At 57.7% G+C, this 25,343-nt stretch overlaps 1 protein-coding gene across 5 annotated transcripts in view; it reads left to right on the top strand.

Annotated features, from left to right (window-relative positions):
- The window catches only part of KIAA0513 (KIAA0513 ortholog), a 59,355-nt gene extending 35,123 nt beyond the window's left edge, over positions 1 to 24,232 (top strand). For 4 of the 5 annotated variants that reach the window (XM_045987002.1, XM_045987003.1, XM_045987006.1 and 1 more), the window contains exons 2-13: positions 4,500 to 4,972; positions 6,696 to 6,795; positions 7,841 to 7,914; positions 10,133 to 10,203; positions 11,889 to 12,096; positions 12,917 to 12,957; positions 13,506 to 13,584; positions 15,174 to 15,251; positions 16,424 to 16,453; positions 19,452 to 19,532; positions 20,026 to 20,120; positions 21,243 to 24,232. In XM_045987002.1, the coding sequence (XP_045842958.1) occupies positions 4,644 to 4,972; positions 6,696 to 6,795; positions 7,841 to 7,914; positions 10,133 to 10,203; positions 11,889 to 12,096; positions 12,917 to 12,957; positions 13,506 to 13,584; positions 15,174 to 15,251; positions 16,424 to 16,453; positions 19,452 to 19,532; positions 20,026 to 20,120; positions 21,243 to 21,292 (1,236 nt within the window). In that variant the 5' untranslated portion in view covers positions 4,500 to 4,643 and the 3' untranslated portion in view covers positions 21,293 to 24,232. The remainder of the gene's footprint in view (positions 1 to 4,499; positions 4,973 to 6,695; positions 6,796 to 7,840; positions 7,915 to 10,132; positions 10,204 to 11,888; positions 12,097 to 12,916; positions 12,958 to 13,505; positions 13,585 to 15,173; positions 15,252 to 16,423; positions 16,454 to 19,451; positions 19,533 to 20,025; positions 20,121 to 21,242) is intronic. The other variant, XM_045987007.1, reaches the window with a different exon arrangement.
- Positions 24,233 to 25,343: the final 1,111 nt, after the last annotated feature.

Genomic DNA, 25,343 nt, shown 5'->3' with positions numbered 1-25,343 from the left:
CTCCCCACACGCCTGGCCAACCTCTGCTCCGTGAGCCGTGCCCCTCCGCTCATCAGCCCCCTGATTCCTGAACTTTCCAAAGTTACTGCTGCCAAGGGCCTCTGTGCAGACCCTCACCTCTGCCCAGACCTCTCTCCTGTCAGAGGACCCTTGAGTCTTCTTGGCAGGTCCTCCTTCCCTCTCAGCTCGCATCCGCCTCCCCTGCTCCCAGTCCGAAGAAGCACTTCTCGGGGCTCTCAGAGACGTTGCCTGGAGACTCTCCGTAGTGCTCAGTGCCCCCGGAAGTTCTTGTTTGGGTTCCCATTTTATAAGCTGTCTCTTACGAGCCCTCCCCTGCCCTTCCCCACCGCCACCACCCATGTCTTAGCCTGCACCCCGACACGTGACCAGACGCTCCTTCCCGCCTTGTTCACGCCTGCGTTCCCAGCTGCTCAGTAAACACTGTCCAGGGCGCCTGGCTGGCTCGGCCGGTAGAACTCACGACTCTTGATCTCAGGGTCGTGGGTTCGAGCCCCACATTGGGTGTAAAGCTTACTTAAAGCAAAGATAAAAGAAATACTTGTTGAATGAGCACGTGGGTGGTTAAGGTCTTTGGGTCATTGGTGGACCTAAAATTTTCTCCTAGTTTGGTGGGTAGAAACTCGTGCTGTAAGGCCCAGAAAATGAACTGCAAAACTACAGTTGCAGGAAGGTTGCTTCTGCGTCGAGGCTCCAGAAGATCATTTTTAATATACACGGTCCGTAGTGGCAAAGATCCTGCTGTGACTTGACCGCCTGGGTCTCGGAGCCTGGGGCCCCGCCGGGGCTCCGGAATCTTCCTTCTGCAGAGAGCAAGGCAGAGGGTCTGCACAATCCGCAGGTGTGTTTTCTTCAGGCCGCTGCACGTTCTGAAATAAATGTAAATTAGTTGCCAGTGTTGCGGACTTGGAGGGTCTCACATCGTGCATTTCGGCCCTTCTTTGGAAAGTTCTTTAGATCTGGTGCGGCTGGGCCTGCCCTCCCGAGTGTAGCTCTGGCCGGGGACGGCAGGGCTGGTTCCCGCTGTGTTCTCTGGCTGGCCCAACTCCGAGTCTCGCGAGGTGTGCGATCCTGGTGTGTTCAGAGCGACCGTCGCCTCGACCCGCGCTGAGGCCCGTGATTACGTTTCCTTCCTGAAGGAAGAGGGTGGGCGTGCTTCCAAGGCCCTTAACCACACATGGCCGCTCCCCTGGTCTCTCAGCTCCGTGAGCAGACTCGACGCCCCTGCCTTCTCTCCGCGCCAGAGAGGAGATGTCTGGGCTGAGGGGACAGCGGGGCGTGGAGACGGAGGTCTGCTCTGCACACCGCAGCCCGGGACGTCCGCCACCTCTCTCTACCCAACAGTCGGGCCTCTCACTTTCTGCCTCTCCCTGTCGCTCTGTCCCTCCTGCCTGAGCCCACACAGGAGGCTTCTGGGAAAGGATGACTCACACTCCCAGAATTTCGAGAGAGGGAGATGCTGGGAGAGCCGCTTGCCAGCCTCGGGCTGGACCAGAAATAGCCAGGATGGTTTGCTCTGACCCTGCGGTCCTGATGCTGGGGTGTTCGTTCTGCTTGGCTAAATCGGTGCAGCCCTTCTGACTGCTAGAAACTGTTTCCAGATACAGAAATTTGTTTCCTTTCCCTCCCAGTGTTTTATTTATTGCAAACTGTGTCATTATGACCAAGAGCAAAATCAAAAGGAAAAATGACCTCAGTTACAGGACTATATACACTTCTGTCTTCTTTTCCAGCCCTTTTTGTACATATGCTTTATTGTTATTTTAGGGATATTAAAACTTGTGCACTCCAGCATTCCTAGCACCCACTGCAAAGGACGGCGTGCTGTGGGGTTCCGTTAATACTCATTGACGGCAGGTTATTTTGTTTACTGAGCTGTAAAGTGAGCATCATTCACTGACGTTCTGATGGCTTACAACTGCGTCATTCACTCATTACTGTTGCACCAAATTGTTAGAACGTATTTGCCATTTTCCTGTATTCAGATCCACCCCCCCCCCAGTGTATCAGGATTAGAAGTACTGTTGCAAGGAGCATTTTTTCCTCCATGTAACCGGTTTTGAGGGTTTTAAATTATTTTCTTAGGATAAATTTCAAGAATTTGAATTCCTGGATCAGAGGATAAAATAATAAAAATTACAGAAAATAGTTTCTAGGGGTGCCTGGCTGGCTCCGTTGGAAGAGCCCGGGACTCTTGATCTCTGGGGTCGAGGGTTCGAGTCCCACGTTAGGCACGGAGAGTGCATGCATAAATACATAAGCAAACAAACACACTTTCCAGAGTCTTATTTATCCCTATTTTCAGGACGGCTTGAGAGTTTCAACTTTACCATAACCTCACCAGTATTTCGTTTGCATTTTCAAGTTTTTGCTCATGCGGTCATTTAAGATGCCACCTAGCTGTTTCAACGTGCCTCTCTACGTGCGCGGTTAGCAGCGTAGGCTGAAGCGTTGTCTGAGCATTTAGTAAGAGACTTTCTTACGTGACTTGTCTGAGTCGTTTGTACTCCTTCTTAGAACAGTTTTCAGTTGGTTTCGGGGGAATTTATAACACAGATCATTTGACCCCATTTTCCTGTCATAACGACTACGAACGAGATCTTCCTGGTATCTGATTTTTCCATTTGGAATGCCCAGTGTGTTGTCGTAGGTGTGATTTTCTGTGCCCTGGAGAGTCTGAGAATGTGGTGGCTGGAAGGGCATTATTAGAATGTGAGCCCGACCACAGTGTCTCAGACGGGGAGACCCTGGCTCAGGGAGCGGAGGCCACGGGCACAGGTGGCAGGAGGGGGACCAGGGCTGAACCGGCCTCAGACTGGCCCCCTCGGCGTCCGCCTCTCTGGGTGGTGGTCCTGTCTCCCGAGCTCCTCACAACTCCGTGTTTCTCTCCGGGCCCCGACGGCTCTTTCGAGTGGAGGTTTATGCTTCTCTTTTTTGAACCAAGGTACGCGTCATAGGATCTCCTCAAAGTGTACTGTTCCCACTGCGACAGCGAGGAGCCAGCCAGCCGTTCCATCTCTCTGACTCAGGGCGTTTAAAAATATCCTGAGCTGGGCACTTTGGAGGAACCCATGATCGATTCGTGAACATTACGTTCTTAACAGGCAGCAGACGCGGTCTAGTATCAAATCACCCTCAGAAGATCACCAGTACCGCAGCGGCGGCCACCTGCCTGCCGGGGTGTCCTAGACATTCGGGGTCTGCGGAGGGGGCCGAGGGGGCAGGCCCAGTCTTGAGGCTGCCCTTGCCTGGAGGAGCTCATGCATCAGAAGGGCTCTGGCTTCGTGCTGAGCTGTCTGCGGCTCGCCCCGGGGAGGGCGGGTCCCAGACCTGGTAGGCGACGCCCCCAGCTGGCAGTCAGGAAACCTGGTTTAGATGCAGAGTCCAGCCCCAGGTCTCGCGCTGTGCCGCCTGCATCCTGGAGCCCAGTCCCCAGCTCTCGGGGTACGTTCACGCGCAGCCCTGTCGGTCCATTGGTCCGTTCGCAGACGCGCGGCGAACACCCGTAGTGGAGACTGCACAGGACAGCCCATGGCTCCAGAGGTGTGTAGACTGTGGCGGGACGAACAGAAACGGGCACACCTATCCGCCACACAAGCGGCACCATGAATGGGGGTAGGCACAATGCTGGAGCTGCACGCGGGCATCGGGAATAGTTTTGATCAGGGCTGGAGTGAGCTGCTCAGAAGAGGCGTCACCGTGTCCCCGTGGGGGATGGACAACATCTGGGCAGGGTGAGGCAGGGAGACGGGGTGGAGTGGGGAAGGGGGAGTTGGAAGGACCAGGCACCGTGAGACACGTGCCTTCATCCAGGTGTCCTCCTCCTGCAGGTGTGGGGGAAGGCGGGGAAGGAGAGGCTGGGTCTGGGCAGCAGATGACTCGCAGAAGCTGGGGGTGGGGTCGTGAGTGATATGAAAAGGGGCATCTGTCTGGCAGCCTGGGAAGGTTCCGGGCCTTGAGGAGAAGCGTCTTCAGGTGGGAGCCCAGGAAGGGAGAGATGCATGGCCAGGAAGGGAGGGGCCCACATGCTTAACGGAGGCGGCTTTCCCAACACGCCGGGCGACACCATCTCCCATCGCCAGTGACATGGCAGTGAGTGGGCAGAGGTGTCCCTGGTGATTTTCTGATTCTAGCCCGGGGTTGGCCTTTTTATTTACTGGCGTCGGTCGGGTGGGCCAGAGCAGGGAGAGGGCCAGCAGGTGCAGTGGCTTTGAAGTCATAGGTGTAGTCGGGAGAAGTCCTGCTTGTCGCTGTTCAGGAAACAGTTACTGAGTGCCTGTGTGTGCCGGGTGTCTAGCAGGAAGCCGTAGGGAAAGATGTCCATGTAGTGATGACCCAGATTCTAGAAGTTTGGAGCCTGTTCTCTTTTCAGGAAATTTGTGGCCTCATTCGTTCTTTGGAGTCTGGATTCTCAGCGCTAAGTTCCCCTTATGCGGGGAGCAGCTCTCGTGGTGATCATGTTTTTGTGTCTTCCATTCTAGATGCCTTAGGACCACGAGAGCTGCCCCAGAGGACTCCTGGTGGCCAGCAGCTATCAAGCAACCCGTGCGCGTGGCCTCCAGCTCCCACTGACACGTCTGGGAGTCCCGTCTGCTGGTCTTCCAGCCTGGAAGCCTCCCCGAACCATGGAGGCCCCGGAGGTCCCCGTGGGCGCGCTGATTGACTTCGGGACTGAGCCGTCTGCCTCCTCGCCCCTGGAGATGCTGCCTCCAAAGCTGCAGGATGGGGACAGCTCCCAGGGCGACGGCGCTTCGGAGAGCGAGACCACAGAGTCTGCAGACAGCGAGAATGACATGGGCGAGTCGCCCTCACACCCGTCCTGGGACCAGTACCGCCGCTCCTCCTCCAACGAGTCCTTCTCTTCCAACCAGAGCACCGAGTCGGCCAAGGACGAGGAGACCTTGGAGCTCCGGGAGTTCATGCGCAGCTACGTGGAGAAGATCTTCTCTGGAGGGTGAGCCCCCGGGACCCGCTCTGGGCTCTGCCCTAGAAGGAGCCCAGGCTTCCTCTCCCTCACCGGCCAGGGGTGGGCCTCCTGGGTGGTTCTCAGCCCCCACCCTCGGCTGCAGGTAGAAGCATTTGGGGAGCTTTCGCTGCCTCTTCTGTCCCACTCCCCGGCTCCAGCCACTTCGCTGACATGTACACGTCCTTTCTGCTAAATCCAGGAGGACTCTAGGATTGCTTCCCCGAGTCTGAGCCCTGGCAGGTTAGCATCAGCCTCACGCTGGGCTGGGGCACCGCCGCGACTAGGGACTCTCAGGCCAGGGATGGTATAGCCCCGAAGGTTTCGATGACCCATAATTCTTGCGATGCTCATGGCAGCAGAGCCTCGAGCAGCTGCCAGGACGCGGACCCGTCCTTGCTTCTCCTTCTTGCCTTTCTTGGATGGCTCTTGAAGGTGTACGTAGGAGCCCTGGCCACTGGAGCAGCAGGGAGTGGAGTTCCGGTTGGGATCAGACAGAGGAGGGGGTGTCTGTGGGGAGGCCTCCAGCTCACCCCCCACTCTTGTTAATATCTCAGCATGGGGGCGGGGAGCCTGCAAACCCAGATTCCTGGGTTTCGGATGTCAGCCTTGCCCTGCTTCCCCATCACACGCTAGTCACTGAAGGCCTTGCTGCTCGTTCCCCGGATAGGGACCTGCAGCTGCCGCATCTTGGGAGTTTGCTAGAAATGCAGAGTCCTGGGCCCCACCCAGAGCTGCTGAGTCTGACTCTGCATTTCAGCCAAACCTCCACACTCTCTATGCCCACACTTCAGGGTGAGGAGCTCAGGGACCGACGGGACCATTTTCCCGTTTAATTAAAGCAGTAGGGAGAATCTTGACGCTACGTAAATAGCTATGTAAAGAGGCCAGTATTTCCTACAGCGATTAAGGGCCCTTGTTTGTAACCTGGCGAGGTGGACGTCTGCCTTTTCTAGGTGTGTGTCCGTTCTCTTCGCAGTTAGAATAGGGAAGAGAGTTCCGTGATGATCCACATACGGGACGATCCCAAAACGCACTCGTGTTTGATTTTGCACGCATTCTGGGAGAGCGGTAGATGTGGCTCTCTCCTAATTTTGTTTGACTAACACTGGAATTAGTCAGCTTTCTCTGAGCACACCCAGTTAATGAAAGGGGAGAAAGCGCAGAAGCCTGCTAAATTTGTCAGGAAGGCCAATCTGTGTTTGCGGCCGCCTGTCAGCAGTATGGAGCCTGGACAGCTGAGCCGGATGCATTTTCAAGAGCGTTCCAGAAATCACTGCAGACTGGCTGGCAAATTCCCCGATTTCATCTGGTGTTGGTATTTTGGGATAAATGAGACCAAGATGTTTTCTACCAAACCTTAAATAAACGAAAGATTGCATGAGCTCATTGATCGTCAGCCTTCTGTTTCTTTTTTATCTTGTCTTTAAATCTGGGGACAGAGTGTTAGCCTCCCACGATGAGTGATCAGAGGTGGTTTGAGGTCAGCTGAGCGTTCTGTTCACCCTGGCTGTGATGACCCCTGGGCCCCCCTAGTCTCTATTCCTCACATACACAGCCAGGATCGCCAGAGGGTGGGATGTGCTGGTGTAAGCCAGGCGTGCACGCTTGGCTGGGGGCCATACTTCCCCATTGTCTCTCCTGCCTCTTCCCCACTCTGGCCATGTGTGTTGCCGAGGACTGAAAGTTGCTTTCCCTGCTCTGCTGCTTTCAGGGAGGACTTGGACCAGGAGGAGAAAGCCAAGTTTGGAGAATACTGTAGCAGCGAGAATGGAAAAGGCCGCGAGTGGTTTGCTCGATACGTGAGCGCCCAGGTGAGGGGGCGGTGACGGGAGGCGCAGCTGGTGTGGCCTCTTCTCGCCTCTGCTGCTCCCGCTCTGAAGAAAAGAGCCCCAGGAAACAACCCAGCAGAGGAATGAGTAGAACTTACTTAAAGATGTTCCCAAAAGGCCTTGAAAGAATAGTGGGAAACAGGAAGTTGCTCATCTGGTTGTCCAGCTAGAAGGAATGAGCGAGCAAACTCATTTGTAGTTGCACAAATTGCAAATCTGTGCAGTTACAGAAAAGTTCCTTTTTGAAGGGCGAGCACGTGGACGACGTCCGTGCGTAGATTTATTCAGTAACCCGCAGTGTTCCGTTTTACAAGGGTAACGTAGATGGTGACAGCCAGGCGAGTTCGAAAAATCATTCTTTTTTGTAAATACCTAGTAGGTTCTTTTTTTTCTGCAAAGTAGCTTTAACTCTTGGTGTTTTCAACACAATTTATTTTTCTATAATAGAAATAGATTATAGATAATAATCTTTTAAAAAGATTTTATTTATTTATTTGGCAGACAAAGACACAGCGAGAGACCAGACACAAGCAGGGGCAGAGGGAGAGGGAGAAGCAGGCTCCCCACTGAGCAGGGAGCCTGATGCGGGGCTCGATCCCAGGATCCCGGGAATCATGACCTGAGCCGAAGGCAGACACTTAACGACTGAGCCACCCAGGCGCCCCTCGCAATTTATTTTTCCAAGAGAAATTAGAAAGTGCCAATCAGCACACATAGAGAAACGGCCCCAAATTCTCCAGTCCAGAAATGGCTCGTGTTGTCCTCTGGCGGTTTCATCCCTCCGGGCCGTTCTGTGTTGTATAGGTGAATGTGTGGGGCTCCTAGTTCTTAAAATCTCAAAGAGATGCAGGAAAATGTTGGCTTGTGCTCTGCTTGGGCGCCCAGTTACTCTAGGACAGAGGAGGCTGCTCCCGTCCCAGACTCACGGCCCCGCTGTGTCGGGCAGTGCTTAGCGTGGTGAGCCTGGTCCTGTCTGAGGGACAGCCGCCTGCCCGCCCGGTGACGTGTCTGCCCCGTTCCCGCACAGCGCTGCAACTCCAAGTATGTCTCGGAGCCGACCTTCTACCGCCTGGTGCAGTCTTTCGCCGTGGTCCTGTTCGAGTAAGTCATGCTGGGCCCAAAGCCCCTGTCCTAAAGCACGTCTTCCCTGCCTTTCCTGCCCCGTGCTAACCCAGTCGTAACAGCCACACGAGTCATGAGCTCATGCTTGCTCTGAGCCGCACCACCCCCCGCTGGCATCCACAGAGGCCTTGCATCAGCCCCTCGGGGGAGGAAGTTAGGGTCCAACCCCCACGGCAGGGGAGGTTAGGGGACAGCAGCTGGGCGGAAGCAGGTCAGGACAGGCGGGGACGACACGCCCTTGACCCTGCCCTCCTGCGGTGGAGATGCAGCCTTTTCTGGATTTCTTGTTGTGAAGCACTTCCAGCTAGATCACCACCCACTCCATGATGCGATCCGATGCCTTCAGCCTGCTCTGCGTGCTAATTAGGCCCTGCTGGAACCTTTTATCACAGACAGCAGAAGCTGGGGGTGATGAAAGGGCCCCGTCCACCTCTGTGTAGCTGTGGGAGGCAGGCCGTGTGACTCACGGGCTCGCTCCTCCTGAGGCCCCGGGGCCCTGGGACAGCTAGACTCACACATGCTGGACCTGCGTCAGAGCAGGTGACGGCAACCCCCCCTCCGCAGGCATGAAAGGAGGGGATGTGTCTCTGCCTTGGGAAAGGGAACAGCAGCCTTCCTGGTGGGAGGAAGAGGGGGGCACTGTGGAGGAGAAGTGGGAAAGGACGGGGGAGAGGAAGCCCCAATCTGATAGTTGTTTGTGCCCCACTTACCCTTGTCCCCTCATTGTGGCCCCGAAGCAGGTCCTGGTCCCATGGTTTGTCCCCATGTCCCTTTTGTCCTTCCAGGCCTGAAAACCCCCTCCTTTACCTTTCCTTCCCCTTCTCCTGCAGCAGAGACATACCAGCTCTTAGTTCCCCCGTGTCGCGATGTCTCCTCACCTCTTTAGTCCCTGCCCCTGCCACGAACATGGAGCGTGGACTGGAGGGAAAGGACCAAAAAGGGGAGGGTCCCTATTTTCCTGACACCTGCTCAGAATGTCCCATGTTGAGGATAGGCTCCTGGGGGGGCGGGGGGCGGTTCTGGGTCTCGGAGCTGGCAAGGGTGGAGAAACAGGAGCGCATCATGGAAGGAGTCGGTTTCCAACAGGCACAGCTGTGTTGTGCACGGCGTGCTCTCAGCCCCGAGAACACTTCAGCTTCCGGACAGTCCTATCGTAGGATTTCTCACGGATCCGTATTGTGCAGACAGTACCTGTCCCACGTGCTAACATAGTTAATTCTGCACCGAGTTTGATTTTTTCCCTCAATAAAATTGGGGTGGGGGTAGGAAAATAAAGTTCAAATCCCAACCCAACCAAAACACAGAATCTTCCCATTTCTCAGTAAGCATATGTATTTCTATGTGGCTGGGGGAAGAAAAAGGAAAAACACCTTGTAGTCTTTTAAAAATATGTATTTTTTAAATTTGAGTTTTATCATTTTTAGTTTATTAGCGTCTTCTGTTTTTACTTTTATTTATAGTCCTTTACGATTTTATTGGCACAGTTTAGTTCTTCAAATTTTATTAGTTTTTTTTTAAAGGTTGTATTTAGTATTTGAGAAAGAGAGAGAGAGCACAAGTGGGGGGTGGAACAGAGGCAGAGGGAGAAGTAGGCTCCTTGCTGAGCAGGGAGCCTGACGTGGGGCTCGATCCCAGGACTCCAGGATCCTGACCTGAACTGAAGGCAGATGCTTAACCAACCGAGTCACCCAGGCCCCCCATTAGATTATTTTATATTCAAAGATAAACCTGGCCCTGACCCCACTGTCTAGATACATTCCATTGACTTTTCTTTTGTTAATACTTTAAACATGAAATACATTAAACAAGGTTAATGTAATAACCTTGTTAATACAAGGTTAGAAACTAAACAGAAAAAAGGTTGGAAACTAAACAGAAAAAAAAAAAAAGCACAGAACAGAGTAGAGAGGCCCAGCACCTCAGATGGAAAGGAAACCCCCTTTTACAACCCTGTCCTCGGTCCTGTGGCCCTCCTCCCGGCGATAACCCCTGCTGATGACACGCATCCCAGCGAATATGGATCTTTCTGGAAAAGACGAGCTGTTGGGGACCCTTTTTTGTTGCTTCTACATAGCATGTGGGGAGTGAGATATAGATGTGGGCATATTTATAATTTTTAGCTCTTGCTTCGGGCGCTTGCAGTGAGGGAAGTGGGCAGGATGATGTTTGAGCCGGCCGGCCTTCCTTTTCATTTCAGGTGCCATCAGATGGACGACTTTGGGCCCGCCAAGAACCTCATGACCATGTGCTTCACCTACTACCACATCGGTAAGGCCCGGGGGCGCGAGCGCCGTGGAGGGCAAACGTGGAAACTCAAGGCTCGTCCCCTTGTAACGTGGCATCAAGTGAGGTTTCTTCGCCATTAGCGGCGCGGTTGTGGGGCTTCCAGAAAACAACAGAACCTGGGGTTAGGGCGAGATGCACAAGGAGAGAGATACCTGAAACAGGAGGGGAAGGCGTGGTCCGTAGCATGGGTCAAGCGGCTGCCCCGCCGCGGTAGGAAGGAAACCACCCAGCAGCTGTCCACTTGGTGGGCAGTTTCGTGGGCGACTCAGGAATTGCGGGACGTGAGGACTTCTCTTTCATGTTTTAGCAGAATACAACACGGGGTTGGCCCTTGAAGAGAGTAGGAGGCATAGGAAAGGCTCTTGGGTTGGAAAGCATCCCTGGTGTGGGCCGGCGATGTCCCCCTGGCAAGGGCACATTGTTCTTCATCCTGACGTCTGACAGCTCTTCTGGCTCATGGCTCTGGAACCTTCTGGTCATCGGAGCTTGAGGGCTCCCCGCGTGAGGTTCCTTGGGTGTGGCGTTAGGGACGCGTTCAGGCCGCTGTGAGCAGAAGGCTGCTGGGGGCCTGTGCGTGGTGTAGAGCTGGGTCAGCATGGCAGTGAGCACGGCCTCCCTTCCCACCTCTCTCAGGGTGCACAGTTTCGGTCTCGTGTCTAAACCCCACGTCTTCTGCAGCTCGGCTCTGTCCTCCCCACACTCTCAACTGCCCATCCCCACCCGCCCCCCCATGCCTCAGTTCTGGTGACAGCTGGGCAGACTGCCTTAGCGCTGGATGGGCCCTTCATGCCAGACCTTTGGGTCAGATGGGAACCCCTCATCTAAACCATGGCTTCTCCTCCTCGAAGAAGTGGGAGTCACATCTGTGCCCACAGCAGCTTAAATTAGTGGGGGACACTCAGCTCCTTGATGGGGGGGGTGTGGCCTTTGACCTGCAAGGCTCTGAAGGGGGTATCTTTTTTTTTTTTTTAAGATTTTTTTTTTAAAGGTCTTTCTTATTTGAGAGAGAGTGAGCAAAAGAGAGAACACAGGGACAGGGTCCGAGGGAGAAGCCGAGTTCCCGCTGAGCAAGGAGCCCGGTTGGGGCTCTATCCCAGGATTCTGGGATCATGACCTGAGCCCAAAGCAGATGCTTAACGACTGAGTCACCCGGGCGCCCGAAGAGGGTATCTTTGACCTGCAGTCCCGTCTTTATCTGTCTGGGCGCCTTGACGTGAGGGCGACTCTGACCTGTAGGAGGCGTCTGAGCTGCGGGAGAGCCTTTGGCCTTACTGTTCTCTCCGGGATGCCCGCTCCTGCCTTGTCCAGTTTCAGGCCCACACGGGGGCCCGGAGCCTGTCTGGAGTCTGCATGCTCCTCGCCCCCCTCTAACCCTGGGCCTCTGCCGCCACGGCGTAGCTCCGCGTGTCCGTTGCTCCCCTCCTTCAGGTCCTCGAGCTTCAGGGCTGGGTCTGCTCCTGTTTCTTCATTAGTCCGGGTGCACCTGGCCGCCTACTTAGACACAGCAGGTGCTCAGCTGTGGCCCGAGAGGCCTGGCCCTCCGCCTTCCCCTGGCATCTTGGGTCCTTTGCTGGTTGCCGCTGCCACCGAGAGGCTCCGGCGTCCTGTTGTTCCCGCTACACAGCGCGGTTCCTTTCCTGCCCCCTCCCGCCTCTCCCCCACTCCAGGTAAGCCGCACCTGCTGCCCTCCGAGTCCAAGGAGAAGCCGGCGGGGAGCATCGACTCCTACCTGAAGTCCGCCAACAGCTGGCTGGCGGAGAAGAAGGACATCGCTGAGCGGCTGCTGAAGAACACATCAGCCAAGACAGAGAATGTCAAGGGCTTCTTCGGGGGGCTGGAGACCAAGCTGAAGGGACCCCTGGCCAGGAAACACGAGTACGTGTCAGCAGGTGGACTGTGGGGGGAGGGGCGGCTGTGGCCAAGGGCTGAGGCCACATGCCACCTGCCAGTGGCGGGGACAGGGAGGCCGTGGGCTGGCCATGGAGGCCTCCACTTGGCCGCCCTGGGTGTCCTTTGGGGCCCACAGCACAGCTGCCAGCCCTGCTTGACTCCCCAGAGTTCTCTGGGTTCACACATGTGGGTGGGTTGGCTGACAGACAGGGATGTCCTGGGGGCCGGGGTCTTCTAGGACTGATGGGGGGAGCGTGTGGAAACTGTCAGCGGGCAGGAGGGGAACCACAGCTCCTCCCTGGCCCTTCCTCCCGGAAGAGCGGGAAAGCCCGTGTGAACGGAACCCGGTAGGCAGGGGAAAGACCTCCGTCCCCCAGGACAGCCGTTTTGCGGCAGGAGCTCAGGAGCCTTCCAGGACCAGTTACTTGAGAACGGGGGGTTGAAGCCAAACCTCCCAAGGAAGGGGGCACGTCCGCAAGGGAACCCCGGGCTCCCTGCGGTCCCCACTGTCCTCTCCAATGGCTGGTTCCAGCCGGGAGACTTGGTTTTGTTCTTTGTCTGGTCGAAGCCGTTTTGGAATCAGAGGAAATGGTGCAAGGGAGCCTCCTTGCTGCATCTCCTTAATCCTGGAAGATCAGCGGTCGGTAAATACAGCACCGACCTCGTGACACTTTTTTAAAGGAGACCACAGGAAATGTAGCCATCGCTAAGAGACATAATCCTGCTTCAGCCAGGTTAGACCGGTTCCTTTGAGCTGAGAAAATGGGGGGGGTCGTTATATCACTGCTGCGGTTCTGTCCCCCAGGGAGGATGAGAACAAGCCCAAGGAAAAGCCGCAGAAGACAGGTGAGTGTCTCCCAGTGCTCTCCCGGCCCAGCAGGTGTCCAGCTGTGGCCACAGCAGCGCCCCTGGTCCCGTAGCCAGGTCCCCAAGGGGTCTTCGACCGTCCCCATCCGCCCTGGGTAACCAGCAGCCTCACCAAGCAGGCCCCTGAACATCCGGGCTCCTTCCCCGCCAGGCACCAGATTCTGTCCTAGGTGACTCCCAACTTCTCTCCACCCCGGCCTGGACTTGCCTATGGAACTTCGGGGGGGAGCCTCTTCTCTGGGGAGAGGATTCGGGAGCTAAATTCCTCATCGCAGGGAAGTGAGGGAACATTTTGGGGAGCGTGGGGGGCCGTGCCAGGGATCCTTCCCTCAGAAGGAGCCCCCACAGCCGGGTGGCAGGAGCGTCCTTCCCGGCCGTGGGCGGTGTTGGACAAGTGATCTGGAAATTTCCACCGCGCGTTTCCATAAGCTTTGGGGAGAAGCGGTGCCTGCCGGAGGGTCGCCGAGGGGTTTGCCAACCTGTGGGGGCAACCGGAGCCACGGGCGGTGTCTGTCGCCCTCCCGCAGTGACCGTGTGCAGCCCGGAGGAAGAAAGGAAGGGGGAGAAGATCTACCTGTACACGCACCTGAAGCAGCAGCCCATCTGGTACGGCCGCCCTCACACCTGCGGGCCCGGGCTCCTGGCCCCGCGGCTCCCCCGCGCCCCCCAGGATAGCTGGAATAGAAAAGGGGAACCATGGCGGGTGTGGGTGAGGATGTGCAGAAACTGGAACCCGCATACCCTGTCTGCGGGGAGGGAAGGGGGACAGCGGCCGAGCAAACCTGGCAGGTCCCCCAAATGTGAGCGGAGAGTTAGCCTGCAGCCCAGCAGTCGAGAGAACTGAGAACAGGTCCTCGGGCCAAGACTCACGCACATTTAATAGCCCACAGCTGGGAGGCACCCAGATGTCCACAGACGGACACGTGATGTGCAAAACGTGAACACCTCCCGGCCACGTGGTCTTCTTCAGCCACAGGAGGGGCGAGACGCCGACCGTTGAGACATGGGTGAACCTGGAAACAATTACAAGACAGACACGAAAGGCCACGTAGTAGACGATGCTGTTTTTCCTCATCTGTCGTCAGGGACAGGCCCATCCCTGGAGACGGAGCAGCTGAGGGGTTGTCGGGGCCGCAGGAAGCAGGGGTCAGGGAGGGACTGTTCACGGGGCCAGGGTTTCTTTACGGGGGCATGAAAATGTTCTGAGGAGCGCACTCCGGGCTTCACAACTCGGAATACGGTAAAAACCACTGAATCGTGAACTTTAGAAGACTGAGTTTATGGTATGTGGATTAGATCCCAATAAAGCTATTTTATACGAATGTCTAGGAATGAAGGTCATGAGTAAAGTGAGAGGTTGGCAGTCGGGGGAGCCCTTGCCCTCTGTCTCACTCTGTGGATCACTGTTTGGGCGCCTTAGTCCCTCCAAAGGCTCTCCTTCGCCATGCTGTGTTCACCCCCAAGTAGGGAGAGAGCCGGCCCCGAGCCCCAGGGATGTCAATGTGCCCTCCCTCGAAGGCCACAGTGGCGTAGTTGGCTGACCCTTGATCTTTAGGAAGAACGTCTTTTTTTTTTTTTTAATATTTTATTGATTTATTTAACAGAGAGAGACAGAGATCACAAATAGGCAGAAAGGCAGGCAGAGGGTGGGGGAAGCAGGCTCCCCATTGAGCAGAGAGCCCGATGTGGGGCTCGATCTCAGGACCCTGAGATCATGACCTGAGCTGAAGGCAGAGGCTTAACCCACTGAGCCACTCAGCTGCCCCAGGAAGAACGTCTCTTACTTGTGTGTCCCTAGGAACATGTTTGTTCTCTGCACGTGGCCTGTCCGTGCCAGGTTCCCCTTTATGGTACTGGACCCTGTTCTTGGGCAGCAGGTGTCCCCAAACCCCCATCTTCCTCTGGGGAGACCAGCGGGGGTGCAGAAGCGGAAGACGGCCTTCTTCCATGTCCCGCAGATGGATGTGGACTTTACCTGCCTCCGTGTCATACCCTCATCCTGGGAGAGATCCGACCCTTAGCCGGGAGCCCAGGGAACCACCTCGGTTTGGGACAAAGGCACCTGGCCATTTTCCTCTTCCCTGCTCTGCCTCTTTGTGAGGTGTCAGCAAGCCGTGCATTCTTACCCCTCCGGTGTGCCGAGAGCTGCCTCCCAGCCTCCCTGCGGAGGACTGACACTCGGCTCTGTCTCCCAGGCACACACTGAGGTTCTGGAATGCGGCTTTCTTCGATGCTGTCCACTATGAGAGGAGAAAGCGGTCTCCCACTACCAGGTAGGAGCAGCGTCTAGACCTGCCTTGCCTTGCGGCAGAGGCCCGGGGACTGGCTTTATTTTCCGGTTTCCGCAGAGGAGAGCAGAATGGCGCTGAGTGGGTGCGTCCGTCTCTCTTTCAGCTCCTTCTGGCCCCAGTGCCCGGCGAGCTGCCTGGGGGGTCCCGGGCACGCACAGCTTCATGGGTGGGGGTCGAGGGGGGTTCCTCGGCTTGCATGAGCGCTTTCTGTCCTGGGCTCTGGCATGACTTGGGCTGACCCTCCTCTGAAACGCACACTCCCCCAGAATGAACCCATCAGGACCCCCAAGGATTGAGTCTGCCTATGGCTGTAAGAACCGCGGTCACAGGACTCGGGGCACGTAGGGCCAGCTGCCCCCCCCCCACCCCTCCGCCGCCATAGACTCAGCTCGAGAGAGCTAACCTCTGGGGAGATGCAATTGCTTCCTTCAGCTTACTGCTCTGGTCTGCAGCCTGAGACCCCCCACCCAGCCTCCCTGACGCTAGTCTTGCCACATCAGAAGACCCCCTTTGTCAACAGTCACACAGAGCACAGGGCAGGGTGAGGGCTGGTGGCCCTTCCCGCTCTGGCCACAGCAAGTCACAGTTGCTGCCCACTGTGTCGAGTCGCTGGGCAGGAAGGGGCAGCAACCCTCCCGGTCCTGGCTCCCCTCTTGGCACCCCCTCTCGGTCATGAACCTCTCCTTCTCTAACAAGGGGAGACCCCTCAGCCTGCTGTGTGGCCAGTCCACCGGCTCTGGGGGGGCTGGAAGTGCAGTCTTCCTATCTGCACGGGTCGGGGGCAGCGACACCCTCACCGGGCGGGACGGGCTGCAGTCCGCTGTGGCTGCCTGTCCTGAGGGAGGCAGAGGGAGCACACAGAGGGCAAGATGCTGGAGCCGTCCCGGGGATTCTAGAGAGAGAATCCCACGCTCTGCCGGGAAACCAGACTGAAGGAAGCGCTTCGATGCTTGTAGGCGAATGGGGTTTCCTCCTGCTGCTTACGTAGCTGTCGGGCTCCTAGCAGATGAGCGGTCTCGAGTGGCCCGTCTCTCTCCGTCTCTCTGTTTCTGCCTGTAATAACGCTCCTCTCTCGCTGTTCTCTTTTTTCCATCCACATATCTTGCATGACTTTGACATGTTCCTCTGTTTACCTGTTTCTGCTGCCGCTCCAGAGGGGATGCTGGAGAGGAGGAGAAGAAGAGGTGTGTGTCCACGTGACTTTGTTCATGTTACGGGGCCGGGGGTCCCCGCCAGGGCCACCTCAGGGTGGGAGCCGCGCGTGCTGCTGCAGGAGGCAGAGCCCGGACGCAGGGGCAGCTCAGCACCGCCGCCCGGGGCAAGCCCGGCGCTGGGACGGGCCGGTGGCGGGTGGGGGCCAGAGAAGGTATTCGAGACCCTGCGGGGCCTGGTGTGGTTCAGAGAGTGAGAGGCCAGCCTTCCACTGGTCACTCCAGCCCCGCCTGAGCAGGCCTCGAACCTACCCCCTTGACTTCACGCTTGGTGATCCAGTCGTGGCATGAAGCCATGGGGGAGGGGGGACGCACAGAGAACCTGGCTCTGTCAGCCAGGTGCAGACGTGCGCAGGGGTCTGGCAGAGGACAGGCCTGGGGGTCAGGGAGGAAGGACAGCTGTCCCCACCTTGCCAGCCATGGCCTGGTGTGGAGCCTGTGCGCGCGTGCGCACGTGTGTGTGTGTGTGTGTGTGTGTGTGTGTGTGTGTGAGGGTGTCCCCTGCAGAGAAGGGCCTGGAACAGGCTGTTTTCTTGGAGCCCCCAGTGGGGTCTGAATCTCATCATTTGACCTTTGTACTTGTTGGGTATCTTTTTCTTTTCTTTTTTTAAAGATTTTATTTATTTGGTGGGTATCCTTTGTAATACATTTTGGTCGCTCAAGGCCTGCCTTCTCACAATACGGTTTCTGATACAATGATTGTTTTCGCCGGACATTTCCTAAAGCACGCTTCCTTTAATCAGTGATGTATTTTTAGTGCTTATTGTTTATGAGAGATCTTGTTTCTTACGCAGCCTTATTATGGCTATAAAAGGAGCATTTAGGCATAAGGACACGGCCTTTAGTACAAAGCCCCCGCATCCCCACAGGGTGTCGGGGGGGGGGACCATGACTCACCACGACCTCCCAGGGGCAGGGCTGCCTGGCACCAGTGGCTGAGGCCCGGGAGAGCTGAAGCATCACAGCCGCCTCCAAGCCGGTCGGCACCAAGGCCAAGAGGGGGTGCCGGCCTCTGGGCCTCACTCTATGCCCCAGAGCAGATGTGGTCTGACCACACACATCTTGGACCTGCCCCCTGGGACACCCACACACACTCCAGGCCTCAGCCGGATGAAGGGCGAGTGTTCCTCTGAGACTGGGGTGGGAGGGTGGGCTCCGGATCCCTGGGCAACCTTGTGCCTCCAGCATCATTTCTCCTCTTCGGTAAACCCAGCTGGTGATGCTCAGAGGCAGAAAGGCCTCCGTTTCAATCCAGTTCCCACCGTGGCAGTGTAGACACACATCCTGCCCTCTGTGTGGGATGAGACCATGCCCGGTATTGGGTCTTGATCTCAGTTTTCAGGAACTGATTGGACAGCAGGCAGCACCTGACCCGCTGAGTGCCAGCGGCCTTCAACCTCTTTCTTCGAAGGTCAGACTAAATGCCCCACTTCTAGGACTTGCCACAGCCAAGAGAATCTCCTTTTCATCCAGGGCAGGAGGGTCAGGGCGGCTGGGTCATTCCCATGTGGTGTGGGGTTGTGCATCGCACAACCTGTACAACTGTACACAGCAGGCCTGATGGTGGTATGGGGATTCATGTGCCCGGACAACCCTAAGGGTCACCACTGTGGGAAAGAGGGTGAGAAGGAAAATGGGATGGGATTAGCGTCATGCCTGGAAGCATGCTCTGGGTATCTTCACGGGCATCTTGTCATCGGCACGAGGAGACTGGGAATGACACCTGTCCCCGGTGTCCTGTGGCCTCCCGCTAAGCCACAGCAGCACGAGTGGCCCTGGGCCGGGCTGGCGGGGAGCAGTTAAGGTTTGATGTTGGTTTTTTCTCTCTTCCTTTGGCTTCTTCATTCCCTCACTCTGCCTGGTCTCTCCCTCGTCTCTCCTCTCTCTCTAACCTTTAGTCAGACTCGTCACCCCAAGTGTGATCTTGAAGTGTAATCTTGGGCCGTCGGCTTAAGTGAGCATCTCCCCCACACCCGTATGTGCCCCTGCAAGGAGCCCGCTTCTCGGGGAGACACGGAGGGGCCGGGGATGTGCTCGAGAAAGGGGTGCTCTTCCAGGGGACGGGCAGCCACACCCACAGCAAGTGGCCGGAGGCAGCTTTCCATCAGGACACAGAGCTCACAAGGCTCGGAGAGCAGCGTCTCCGCCCCAGAGCCTGTGCGGTTCGCGTCCCTCTCCAGGGAGGACAGTCGGGCTTCAGAGTCCCGCCCGGGCAGCCGCCCAGAGACCGCGTTGCTTTCTCTTGGCGTTTCTGCACTTTGTGCTCAGGCCTTGTGCCGTCTGCACGGGGGCCTTCGGGGAGATTGGGGTCTCATCCTTGTGCTCCGGGGAGGGGCGCAGTGCACGACTCTGGGCCTCTGAGGAAGCCAGGGCCGGGAAGTGCGGCCCGGCGAACATCCGGCCTGGCGGGCCAGCGGCCCTCGGCACAGCCAAGCTCCCCTGCTCCCTGGGCCTCCCTGCCACAAGAGGCTGACACGCTGCCCCCCCAAAGAGCCCGTGAGACCTGCAGTGCGAGTGCCAGCCCGAGGGACCTCCCGGACGGGTTCTCAGCTCTCCCTCCCCTGGGACGCCAGCGGGACCCTGTCCTCTCTGCAGGTCATTCTGCCTCCCCAATGGCGTCAGGACCTCCCATCTGTGACCCACAGAGAAGGACACGGGGGATGGTGTCCTTGTCCCCTAGAGAATGTTCTGGGCAGCCCCTGAGCGCGCATCATCGCTGGGTCAGTAGGAAGCGTATGGGCTTTCGGATCTCCTCGTCTCAGGAAGGACGGGGTGATGGAGTTCGTGTTTGGGCCTGTCAGGCAGAGTGGCAGAACCCGGGGCAGGCTTTGTGGAAGCGCGGACCCAACCGCTCTCTGGGGGAGGTGCTCCCGCTGCGCGTCGGGGGCCCCCTGTAGATCAGGGCAGGGGGGTGAGAGGCAGGGGGGTGCGACGGCCTTCGGGAACCCCCTCCTGTCACCTGTGCTTGCAGGGAGAAGTGGTGCCACATGACCCCAGAGGAGCGCAACGACAGTCTGCGGTTCAACGAGAACATCACCTTCGGGCAGCTGGGGTGAGAGCACGACGACGACCCCACCCTGGGGGCCCCGACCGAGTGGGGCGGTGCGGGGGGGGGGCCGACCTGGGGTTCTCCCGCCAGAAGGCCTGTCCTCATGCAGGGCAGAGGGGGGCACGGATGCCCACATACGGTGACAAGAGGCCTCCCCCGCCAAGGAGACCTTCCGACCTAACCGGCGGGGCATGGCAGGGAGGAGCCGTCCCCGACAGCATCACGCGTCTCTGTGTCATGGTCGCCCTGTGTTCTCACGCAGCCCGCAAGCCCACGGTTAATGATGTTTGACCCGGCTTCCGGTTCCCCACAAACACGCCTCGTGCCCCCCTCCCCCGTGGTGGGCAGTTGGGCAGCAAGAGTAGCCCCAGGCCAAGTCGACTGCCCTTTGTTTCCGCTTCTCCCTGTTCCAAGCCGGTCCCCCTCCCCCAGCCCGGCCCTCCTCCCCTCTCAGCGAGAAGGAAGGGCGGCCGCTCACGGGTGTCTTTTCCTCCAGCACGTTCACTCACAACATGCTGGCGTTCGGGCTCAGCAAGAAGCTGTGTAATGACTTCCTGAAGAAGCAGGCGGTGATCGGCAATCTGGACGAAGGTGAGCGGCGGCCAGAGCCGGCCAGGGCTCGGGGCTGGGGAACCAGTGCTCTGCCCCACCCCACCCCACCCCACTCCAAGGACTGCCGTGGTTTTCGTTAGAAACGTGATGCTGAACTGTCGGGCAGCCTTGCCCCTCCGCTCTTCCCATCTCCCTACATGCACGGGACACTTCCCACTGCATTTAAAGGCCTTTCCTGCCGGGCAGCGTTTACCAGAGTGGGGTGTGGCACGCTGGGGTCGGGGAGCTTCCCCGCCCCCGTGTTTCCAAGTGGGGCCAACGGCGAAGATGGGCCTGCGCGCTCAGACTCTGAACTTGAAGCTCTGACCGTCAGCTGCCCTTGCTTCTAAATGGCCTGCTTTGTTTCTTGAACCACACGGCCGTGATGCGTGCAGGGGCCGTGACGGTCCTCTAGAGTCTCTGACTTCTCTAGCAAGAGAGGATGGGTTACATATCCGCCCCCCCACTCTGTTAGAGCCGGCCTTTATGTGTCATCCCACCTGCTACGAAACAGCTTTCCTCGTGGTCGGAAAAGGCTTCCGCTTAAACATACATTTGGATGGACACAGTGGTCTTTAAAAAAAAAAAAGCAGGGAGTCTGCTTGGGATTCTCTCTCTCCCTCTGCCCCTTTCCCTCCCCTGCCACTGCTTGCGTTTTCTCTCTCTCAAATAAATCTTTCTTTAAATCCTCCATCCTGCGCCAGACTAAAAGGGGCCACAGAGGAGCGGCCTCGGGAGGTGGAGAAGTGTTCGGTGCTCCGGAAATCGCAGAACATATGCTCATCAGCCCCACAGCACTGGGCAAGGCACTGTCCCCTGGCCTGCCCTGCGGCCCTCAGTCCCTGTAGGACTCAGGCCTGGCTCCGTTGGCACGGTTCGTCCACCGGCACGGAGCCTTCTCTGGGCTTCAGGTTCTTTCCATAAAAACACGTGTCTCATTTCCGGGGAGCCCAGTTCCAGGGGCCAGGCGGGCAGCATGCTAGTGCCTCGCGGCTTGGTGTTCCTGGTGACGCTGCCATTCCCGCTGAGGTCGTGCTTTGTTACTGCCCACATGCAAAGAGCAGGGCCTACCCGTCGGAGTGGACATCTTTCTTCAAGAACTAACACTGTTTTCTTTTCCAGAGCAGTACAAGCTGCTGAGTGACCACATTGAGCAGATGGCCATTGAGTAGGCAGGCCATGGGAGGTCGCCCGGAGCACCCTCCAGGAGGACTGAGGGTGCACACCCCTCTCCTGGGCCAGCGACTGGCTGTCACCCTACCTGATGACCCTGCATGACCTCGGAAGCACCCAGAGCCGCTCCACGCTGCCCTAGAACTAGCGGTTAGAAGAATCTGGTTGCCCGTCTCCCCACCTCCCTTCTGCCTTGTCTGCTCCCCCCATCCGCGTGCCAAAGGGTCCCTGGGATTACGCGGCTAAAACCAAGGTGACTGCCCCTGCTCCTGGGTGTCAGGGCCATGACACAGGAACAAGCAGGAGGAGGAGGAAGGACGCCAGAGCCGAGGTGGGCCCAGGGCCGTGCCAGCCGCCTGCAGGAGAGGGAGGGTGTGAGGTGCACGTGGGGATGCAGACGGGGGCATCAGGAGCCGGCATGCGCCAGTGACGCGGGTGACAGTCTGGGACCCTCTTGTTCGGCAGCGGGTTGGAATGGGGGTGCTCCCCCAGTCGGGGCTCCTGCTGAGCCACGGCCTTGCGGCGGGGGTGGGGGGGGGTGGGCCTCCCGGGGCAGGCCAGGTCAGTCCATGGCTCCTGCCGGCTCTGTGCCAGCTGCCCACCGTGTGCCGGGAACCGGAGTCACAGGAACCGCTAAGAGGAAAGAGACACTTGGCTATTTTAGGGAAGGAGAGAGCCTGGTGCAGAGGACCTCCTTCCCGGCTGCAGAAGGCCCAGCAAAAGGTGTGAGCGTCCTGGAGTCCTCGTGAGATCTGCGCGGTCGCTTGGCAATCACGCCAGCCCAGAGGTGGCGGTGTCAGAGCGCCTGCGACGCGCTGTCTGCGCACGGCTTCCTTGTGATGCAGACAGAGTCCCCACCGCCTTCCGGGGAGGAGCGCAGGCTGCCTGCCCCGCCAAGAGGCCCCGACAGGAGAAGTCTCTTCAGTAGCGCAAAGCAACTGCTCTTGCTATTCGGTACTTCAAGGAAGACGGAAAAATCTGTGTCCGTGTCGCGGACAGCCGGGCAGAGGCGGCTTCTGGGGGCAGTGGCGTGAGGCTCGTGTGTGCAGTGGCCAGGAGGCCTGGGGCCCCCGCCCCCCAGCAGCCACGGGAAGGCACCGCTGCCCCCTCGCCCCTCACTGGCTGATGGCTTTCCTGCACACGGCAGATACCCCCATCGTCCCGCTTCTCGTGCCCAGGAACCCTGGCTTTTCTCTTGGGGTCTGTGCCGGCCCTAGGGGACAGACGTGTGACAGCAAGCAGCCAGCATGCGGCTCCTCCGGCATGAACGCTTCCCGTCCGGCCGCTTCCCTCCGCCTCTGCCCCTTGCACTCGGGCGCTGACCTTGAAAGTAGGCCCGTGGGCGCTCTCCTTTCCCCACATCCCCCCTCCTGTTTCCCCTCTCTGCCTCCTCACCTCTCAGTCATTACGGTCTGCCCTGGAGAACAGCAAAACCATGCCTGGTGGTCGCTGACCCGGCCAGTGCTGGAACTCTTCCCATCGTGGGATGCCTCCCTGGAACGTTCGAGAGACGAGCAGGAAGGGACGGAGCTGTAGCGCATGTCTCTGTGAGGACAGGAGAGGCGACATGAAGCTTGGTGTGATGGGGGTGGGCTGGTGTCCGAAGGCTGGATCCTGAAACTCGGCTTGTTTTTATAATGGTATCGTGTGCGTGTGTGTGTGTGTGTGTGTGTGTGTGTGTGAGAGCGAGTGCGACGTGTCAGCCTGTCTGGCGATGTCACCGCACGATGCACAGCTGTGTTGCTGGGTCAGGTCCCAGAGACCAGAGGTCCCCCCACCCCACCCCAGGCCAGTGTTGAGCCCAGGGACAGCGCATTCTCTACCGATGGCATTTCAGAGAAATAAGGTCAAATTAAGAGGTATGTGGGCTCCTCCTCCAATGCTTCTTTCAGGTAAGGCGTCCCCTCCTGAGACACTCAACCGTGACCCCTGAATCCGTTGTGCTCCCCTCCCCCTCTGTAGAATCAGGGCTGCAGGGGGGAGGGAGGGTCTGTCCGAGTCCCCTGCAAGGCTCTCCCTTCAGCCTCCGCGTCTTTGGCTTTCTTAGTCACATCTCAGTAGTTAGATGAAATGCGTTACAACTTTTTTGTAAGGTGCCCCAAAGACTTATCCTTGTATATATAAGAGTTTGTATAGAGTCTGATTCTGGTTTCTGGAGGGAGTGGAGTGGGTTCTGAGGCTCTCTCCAGAGTGCCGGGGAGCGAGGCGCTGCCCTTTCCCCCCCTGGGGTGGGGCCGGCAGGACTTCCTGGGCCTTTGGAAGGAAATGCCCCTTTGATTTCTTTGGGCTTTTCCAAGCACTTTAACTTCAAAAATGATTTTGAGAGGTTGATGCCCCCCGTAGGCCTCTTGAAATAGCATTTGAAGGTGGGAGAAAGGACCGCTTGGGGTTTTCTCCCCTCCCATTGCTGCTTCTTCTGGATGTGGCTGGCAGAGTGGGGTTGGGCTGCCCAGTCAGCTCAGACCGTGCCGAGACGTGGGCCCTCCTCCGATGCCTCTGGCCACTGTCACTCGGAGGAGTCCCGTCCCTGGAAAGAAGGCTGGCAGCTTGCCCTGCTCAGATGCCCTGGGTCCCTGTGACACGGTCTCTCCCCTCGAGGGCCCGGCCAGAGCAGACTGACGGGGACACTCTCAGAGGTCCAGAGTGTGGCGAGGTCTCCGTCTGCTGCCCACACAGGGACACGTTGGTGTGAGAGCTCTGCGAGCCCTTCCTGTCAACTCAGGAACCGTAGACTCAATGCAGGAAGGGTCAGATCGTATCCTAGAAGAGAGCTTCCTGTCCCAGCAGGTGGAGCGTCCAAAGCCAGGAGCTCTGAAGTCTCGCCCCTCGTCACAGGTGGTGTGGACTTTCTGCTGGCTGTCCACCAGGGCTGTGCGCATCACAGTGAACCTGGATGGCCAATCCTCTCAAATAAAAAGTTCCCTGCTTGGCAAACAGCACGATGTTGAGTTGCAGCTTTTGAAGGTGGGGCGGGCGCTGAGGGAGAGAGAGAATCCCAGGCAGACCCCACGCCCAGTGCAGAGCCCGAGGCGGGGCTTGATCTCACAACCCTGAGATCGTCATCTGACCCAAAATCAGGAGTCAGATGCTTAAAACTGACGGAACCACCTGGGTGCCCCAAGATGCGGCCCTGTATGTGTTTAGCCATTGTTTTCATTTTAGCAATATCGGTAGGTGGGGGGGGCACGTTAGTAATTTGGATTGCATCTGCCTTGTGTGTGAGCATGTGTGTTGAACCAAAGGTAGGAGAACCGGGCTCCGATACCCTAAGTTGCTTGCACAGTAACATGGAGGGAACTATGGTTTCCTGTTGCCAAAAAAAGGGGGAAGGTTTGCTAAGTTCTTATGTTACCAAAAGGAGGACCGGAAAGGGTCCCATTTCCTGAGTTCTGCACCCAAATTAAAATCTGGGATGTTCGGGTGAGCCAAGAGGCCACCTGGGGGCAGGTTGGCCCATAACTGCCTGTCCGGGCCGCAAGCTGCAGGCCGGACCCTCCGGCACGCTCCAGCAGCCTCACTGTTGGCTGACGGGTGGGCCCGTGAGCGTTATTACCAGATGACCTAAAACTGCAGACTCCTGGCAGCGGGGTGGAGGCTGGGGGGGAGCCCTTTTCCGGGAACAGTGAGGAAGGTCGGGAAGGAGGGTCTGTCCAGAGCAGGGAGGCCCGGCCCCAGCCTGCGGAGAGGGGGTTACAGCGCTCAGACCAGTCCAGGCTGCTCTCTTCTCTCCCTGTCTTCAGTCAAGGACCAGCTGTCGGGTGGGGCGTCCCTCGTGCCCCCCAGCCCCCAAGCTTTGTAGTTCTGAACGCTCACTCTCATGTCTCTGCTGCCTCCCCTAGCTTCCCTATAAATCATTTATTCCTTATGACTCTCGGGGATGAGTTTCACCAGAAAGGGAACCGGATGGGCTGGAAGCACCCCTATACCTGAGCAATGTGCAATGTTCAGACCTGCGTCCTTGTCGTCGTGGGGCTGGGATAGGGGCGTGCTGACTGAGCAGAGAACAAATGCATGAGTCATTTTCAGATTGTTCCCCTTCAGCAAATATGC

The sequence above is a fragment of the Meles meles genome, chromosome 19 (assembly GCF_922984935.1).
Source record: "Meles meles chromosome 19, mMelMel3.1 paternal haplotype, whole genome shotgun sequence".
NCBI classification, from domain to species: Eukaryota; Metazoa; Chordata; class Mammalia; order Carnivora; family Mustelidae; genus Meles; species Meles meles.
This window is presented reverse-complemented; position numbering and strand designations above follow the sequence as displayed.